The 7,090-nt window shown below is 39.4% G+C and overlaps 1 protein-coding gene across 3 annotated transcripts in view; it reads right to left on the bottom strand.

Annotated features, from left to right (window-relative positions):
- Nucleotides 1-296: 296 nt before the first annotated feature.
- The window catches only part of LOC306766455 (collagen alpha-3(VI) chain-like), a 105,647-nt gene continuing 98,853 nt past the window's right edge, over nt 297-7,090 (bottom strand). For all 3 annotated transcript variants that reach the window (XM_079254225.1, XM_079254226.1, XM_079254227.1), the window contains 4 exons: nt 5,375-5,449; nt 3,771-3,827; nt 2,843-3,028; nt 297-1,122 (listed from right to left, as the gene is read on the bottom strand). In XM_079254225.1, the coding sequence (XP_079110351.1) occupies nt 1,082-1,122; nt 2,843-3,028; nt 3,771-3,827; nt 5,375-5,449 (359 nt within the window). In that variant the 3' untranslated portion in view covers nt 297-1,081. The remainder of the gene's footprint in view (nt 1,123-2,842; nt 3,029-3,770; nt 3,828-5,374; nt 5,450-7,090) is intronic.

Raw genomic sequence — 7,090 nt, 5'->3', positions numbered from 1 at the left:
TCTGCTTCATGCTTTTCCACATTAACCACATTCACCTCAAACATCCAACCAATCAGACACCAGTCTGCTCAGCTGATGTGAACAAGATGTCCTCCACCACGGTGGGAGAACTAAATGACTTTTTGTTCTTGTGGCGTCGACAAAAGGAAAAAAAATCTCACTTTTTGCAGCAGATTTAACTGGGAAGTTTACCTGTGAGCCATCTTACCACCAGGTTCCTGGAGGTCCCGAGTCTTTTAAGACTTCTAGTGATAAACATTTGACTCAAAACAAGAAAGAAAGAAAGGATTTGCTCATTAGAAAGTCTATTTTGATTTTATTTTCTCCAACATCAAATGAAATTAAAACTTCAGTAAATTTAAAGTGAGAAAAAAAAAGTACAAATCATCCTGAAAAGTACATTCTATGAGTTATTTGCTGGACACTAGTTTGATGCCATGGATCCAGAAGTGCACTTAACATTACATTAATGTGTGCATGTGACAAGTTGTCGTCTAAATACACACACTGTCATACAGGACTTGTGTAAACATTGCTGTGAAATGGTGAAATAGTGAAGTAATGATTCCACAGGGATCAAGTTTGTTCGTTTGACAACAGTTCAAGCCAATGCTGCCAATGTGAATGTGGAATGTAAGAAAATAAAAAAAAACACTACATGAAAGAAAATGACTGCCTTGAGTAATGTTGTCCTGAACTGATTTACGATCAATCTCCAGATATTCATATATGTTTCTTGTTTAGCTTAAAAAAAAACTGCCTTTTAAAAAATATGAAAACTTGTAGACATTCTGCCAGAGAAGTTGACTTTAGGAAATGCTGCATGCACGGAACAGCCCCACATGTAGACCCAAAACACGATGTAGCACCAAAAGGTTCAAACAATTCAAACAGCCAATAGCGTTGCTTTCCTCTTTGCTGTGAAAAGACCATCTCAAGATATTGTGGGATAAAGTTCCTGTTTGTGGAATCCAGTGCAACCACCATTGCTTTGCGAATGCATCCATACAGTATGGTCATTATGGACTGTTGGAAGAATCCTCCAAAGAGGTAAAAGCTGGCCACGTCCATCCCTTCTGTCCTATGTTCTGATTGTGGTGATGATTCCTGGGTTGACTGGTGCTGGTGATGAAAAGAGAAGAAAAACACAATTGTTGCTTGAGTTGTCTTTTTTTCATGAGTAAAGTGGTGTAAAGGAAACCAAACTACAGGAAGGTGCAACGGTTAGTCCTCCAGACTATCTTGGTGTAAACGTACCCCACATCAGACTTTTACAAAAAACTTTCATTTGTCCATAATAATGCTCTCAGTAAAGTACATCACACATTAGTGTAAAGTTCCTTCCAGAATAGACTAAAGAACTATCCATCCATCTACTGTCAAGACTCACTTATCTCAGTGCACAGTTGCAAGTAAGCTGAAGCACATCTTTTCAGCTTTTGGGTATGAAGCAGAGTCACCTGCCTGGACTCGTTGCAAGTCTATTGCAGGGCCAATGCAATCAGAGAATGGCTAATTGAAATCATCAGCTGGCCTAACACTCATGTTTTCAGACTCTGGATGGAAGCCAGGAACCTTCTTCCTGTCGAGCGATATTTCTAACCACCACATCACCGAGAAACACAATCACAGAGTCAGTTGTATAATGCATAATATTATTGTCAGACCAATCATGGCAGTGCTATTCCACATCTAGTCGCTTGTGGGGACTTATTGCACCAGTGGTGCAGGGACAGAGTGTGGTCACATGGAAAAAAATCTTCTTATACAAAGATAATGTCAACTCATTGTGTGTGTCTCCTCTATTCCTCTCCCCAGGAGGTTAATTATTCATCAAAATGAGTTTGATGAATAAACAAAGAAGTTTGTTAAGAGATTTGTAAGGAAATAGCAGTTGAAGATGGACTGCCAACCAATGCTACTGCTAGTGGATGTCGATAAGTAGTGTGGGGCAAGCTAACCTTAAAAAAGACAAAAAAGACAAAAAAAAACAAAACATGTGGACTCACTCTTAAACTGAATGTATTTAGCACATTATGGAAGTTGTTTATGTAATATGTTTCCACATGATTTGTGGTATGTTTATGGTTGGTATTGAACCAGAAATGCCATGTTGTAACTTAATGGATTTATGGACACATTAGAAACACAGAGAAAGACACCATTTAAAGGGAAACTGTTTACCTGGTTAACCTGATTTAGTTTAATATGTAAATTGTTATGAGTACAGGTAGTCTGTCTGAAGCATGTGAGGAATTGTCCTTATGAGAGGTTTAGACCAAACTGTAAAGGGGACGGAAGGGGATGACCATCTATCACGTTGTCTTATGATACCTGACTCATTGGAAAGAATAATTCTTCTTATATGAAATAAGGTCATGTGTGTCTCTATTCCGCCCCACAGCTCAACACGCTGCACCATCAAGACCAGTTGCCTTCTGATGGTAATGCCAGACAGGCAGCAGTTACTGTTATCTGTGAAAAATGACGAGTAGGTTTTTTAATTCTGTCTGAATTCTTACTGGTTGTGAACGTTAGTGGTTGTTGATGTTTTTATCATGTTTCCACTCAGCAGTACTGGGTTGGCTTCTGATGTATGGGCCATTAAGATATTGTCATTTATTTGAAGGAGCATGACATGTTTTGTTTGATCTTGTTTTACTTTTAGTGATGTGTTTTGGATCCAAAAAAGCTGGAGAGAAACAATAAATTAAAAGGTCATTTTCCCTTGTTCTCAACTTCATTTACTGTAGAGCAGAAACTGCACCATCACCCACAGAGTTAACTGGATTATGTTCCTTTAATATGCACTGGAGATTAATATTAATAACAAGAAATGTACCTGGTGTTCCACAAGCCTTCAGACACTCCTCTTGTGTGTCAAAACTATTCTGGTTTCCTCCACAGCCGCCATACCAGAAGCGTCTGCAGCTCTTGCTGGAGGCATCGTAGTGCCATTTGAGGACAAATTTGGCACAGGTACCTTCCTCTTTGGGAAGCTGGCAAATGTCCACATCCACTGATGACACTGAAACGACATTACAAAGAGGAAGAACATCTAAGAGGATGAAAACACCAGAAGCAACCAGAAGCAACATGAAGGATGTAACTTCCACCTTAAAGGTGAGCATTGAAGAGAGGCGCAGTCAGAATGGAGCATCATTACCATCATTACTATTACATGCAAAATAACGACTAACAACGACAACATGATTTGTGTTTTACTGTTTTGTGGAACCATGTTGGAGATATTGGTAGATGTGTCCAGGATGGAACTGAATTAAATCTGGCTTGTATGTTCTCATACCCATGAAATATCAGATGTTTTAGTCAGAGTATACTTTCTATTACTGTTAGCTTCTTATGCAACTTCGGCCCGGCTGAAAAAAAACACTAAACAATAAATTTACTCAAGAAGATAACTGCTGCAAAAGGGGGGATATTCATTTCCAGCTATACTTCTCAGAGGTTATGACATGGCCTGCCAGTAAGTTAACTGGGAGTTAACAGGTTGTTACGTTCACTTTAGGAGGAGAAAAGAATAATTGTAGTGTATAAAATTTTGTCACATCTCATGACTTAATGTCCAGGCATAATGAATACGGTTCCTTTTAAAAGCTAAACCAAACACAGTTCATGTTTCCCAACCTTAGTTGTTAGTACTTGCATATGGCTGTATGTGTGTGTGTGTGTGTGTACCCAGATTAATGTCAACAATGACCTAGAAAAGACGGAAAGAAAAGAAGTGGGAAATAATTAGCAGATCTTACCAGAAGCTGTAACATCCACCTGTTCTACCTGTGGCTCCTCTGGTTGTGTCTCTGGCACTGTGAAAAGATTGAATGGGATTTCATTATCATGTTCACAAACAAGGTTTTAGCAGTGTGATAACATTGTACTGTTGTCTTTTACTGACGCTTTATTTTATTTGACTTAAATCCTAATGCAAGCAAACGTATGCATTTTCTTTCAGTATGGAAAATTTGGTGAGAACAGAGACAACGTGGAAGAGTAACTGCCTTGTACCATAGTTAGCTAACATAATGGCTAGCAACAGATTCAGGGGGCATTTATACCAGGATGCTCTGGGGGGTGTCCTGGATCATGTCACCAGTCCATCTGTTTGTGGTGTTATAAGAGTAGAAGTGCATGGATTATTTTGATAGCTGTTAGAATCAAATACTCTCCAATTGCGGTTTTGTTTTTTAATTTTTTTTTTTTTTTTTTGGACAAGCAATGTGGCGCAAGACTAAAAATGATGCCTGGAGTCCCCACTCAGGCAAGGTAGCAAATGTCCAGCAGTCTGCTGCACATTTCCTGGCCAGATGCACTTCGTTACGCCTGAAGAAGTGTAGTGTTTTATCTGCCAGATGTTTTTGTGTTTGTGAAGGTGTTATGCACTCGTTTGAGAAAACTTCCATTTTGGGCAATTGTGGCCATTTTCTCATATGACTCTGAAGCCGTATTTAGTGTATGCTGCATGGTATTTTCTGATTTTAGTTGTACAAGACTTCTTAGGCTTTTGTTGCTGCAGATTCCTCCATGGCAGGGCTGTTGATCTGCTCTGGTCTATTTGTTGGCAACAACCTGTTCATTTTGCGCTAGCTAGCTACAGGCTAGCTCGAGGAGCAGAGGAGATAACCAGCAGTGGCTCCTAAACTGCTGATTTAGGAGTAACTCCTAGAAAAGTTGGCATTTCAGTCCTAAATTTGGGACTGATATGCCCACAAGAGTATTTTACACTACATTTTAGCACTTTTGTGTCTTAAAACAGAAAATGATTAGGAGCAGTCATGGGGACTCATAAACGCTAAGAGTAAATCAAATAGGAAATCTGCTGGTGTCAGTAGTTAATGTAACCAAATAAACATTTTGGGAAACTTTAATGACGCTTTCCAAACGGTATTGCCTCCATCAGGAGGGTACCATGATTGTGCTAGAGCTGGTCCGGGATGCACTGACATCACTGACAAAGAGAAATAACACACCTGAGCTAAAGGCTGTGACTTCATTCTGTTATTTGGCAACAGGTAAATGCAGATTTGTGGTGCAGATGACCTTGTCGCATCTCAGACATTGATAGGCAGAATTATTATATAGTAAACACCACATTCAGACCCACATCATCCCAGTTTATGTAGCCTAATGGGTGTTTGTTTGACAAAAATAAACAAAGTATTTTGATCGGTACTAATAGTAAGTTAGGTTGTGTGGTTGTGTGCGACATCATACTGTCCAAGAATCTCAGAAAAGACTGCCGGTTGAAAGACGACAGACTTTGCTTTGTTTGTGGCTGCTGGAGCATTTAGCAGATAAACTAAAAAATCAACATCTTCATTCATCAAATACAAACATCTTCGTATGAGGAACTCACCAGTTTCTGGTTTGTCCAGTGGTGCAGTGTTTACAGTGCGGGTGCCTTGGCTGGCTGGTTTATGCTCTGCTGCTTCTGGAAAGTTACAGGGAAAAAAATGTAACTTTTGATATTGTTGCATGTAAAATGTCAGCACAAACAATAAACCTGGCCTGACCAGAGGAAAAATAATCACAATGTAGATCAAAAAATGAAAGTAGGAGCTTCATGTTGGATTGCTATTAGTGGTTATGTTTTGTTTTGCAATGCGTTGTGTAAGGATTAAACAATAAGGATCCGTGCATTAGACGGTTATAATGCACAACACAGAGTCTAGAACTGCGGAAAGGAACAAGTTCCTCCAGGAAGTACATTATGACTATCTAATGCACGGATCAGAGTTGTTTAATCCACTTATACCATGGTCCCACTTAGTAAACACTTTATTAAAAAAAATGCTTACTTTTTTTTTTTTTTTTAAATATAAAACTAGCTAAATATGCTAAACTATAGGAACTATCATGTACTTCTTATGCTAAACAACCCCAGTCAAGCTACAGTGCATTTCTCTCTTTCACCTGTCAAAAGCAGCTGATCTGAACCAGTTGTTTAACCCGTTATTATGGTAACACCCTCTGTTGGAATGATATTCCAGTGATTCACCTTACCGAACAACGTGTGCGCATATACAAAAAAAATTCAGCCAGTTGATATCAGAATCATAATCAGAATTATTATCAGCTCTAATCAATTCAACTGAAAAATCTTGACATCCGAGTCAGAACAGTCTAATGAGTGATTAGCATCAATCAAATTAAATGACTAAGAGGTTGCTGTAATCAGTAAAGCTGAATTAACTGTCCAGTGCATTATTAAACCCCAGAAGGGTGCAGTCAAACCATCATCTGTAAGGATGACATGAGCAATCATAGCAAAACTCTCAGTAATAGTGGAAAAACTTTATGAGCTCAAGAAAGCCACAAATCCAGATTTATGTTGTCCCAGAGCGATTTGGGCTTCAGGGTGAGCAGCGTCGCAGATGAAAAACAGCAAGCCTGTGGGGGCAGCATTGACATCTGGAGCTGCTCTAGTTGATTATTCCTGCCATGACTGTGAAGTGCCCAAACAATTTGGTCAGCTGACTGAAATTCCTTAATGACCAGGATTTTCCATCTAAAGATGTTTTTCTGCCCTGACGCCACAGGCAAACTGTTCCCTAATGCAAAGGATTCATTATGATAAACTGGGGGTTCAGGGACGACCAAACATTATTTTCACACATGCATCTTCCCATTAACAGTCTCTGTGACATGTCCTCATCACAACGGTATGTTAGCCTCGGATTAAGGAGAAAGTGTCGACATCTCAACGGCATTTCATTGATCCAACCTACGATGTATTTATATTATGGCCAACAGCAGGACTTTTACTCTTCTGCTGCTGAAGGACCGGCTACTACATGCCTTTCCAGCATTCCTGTCTAATGGGCAAATGCAACCACGTTGCTCTCACTCTCGTATGTAAGTCATTTTAGATAAAATCATCTGCTAAGCAACTGTAGAACAGAACCAGTGAAAAAGCTGCTGAAGCCATAAGTAACCATCTATTGGGGGCATTCCCTCTGACCATATCTTTAAACAGACCCCTCAAAAATGTTTGGTCAATATGTGGCTATTTTACAACACTGTTCCCCTCAAAACAGGGATGAGTAGACTCCTCAAAATAAAAAAAAATAAA

This window comes from Telmatherina bonti (genome assembly GCF_933228915.1).
Source record: "Telmatherina bonti genome assembly, chromosome: 15".
In the NCBI taxonomy this organism is placed as follows: Eukaryota; Metazoa; Chordata; class Actinopteri; order Atheriniformes; family Telmatherinidae; genus Telmatherina; species Telmatherina bonti.
The sequence above is the reverse complement of the archived record's forward strand: the minus strand, read 5'-3'. Positions and strand labels throughout refer to the sequence as shown.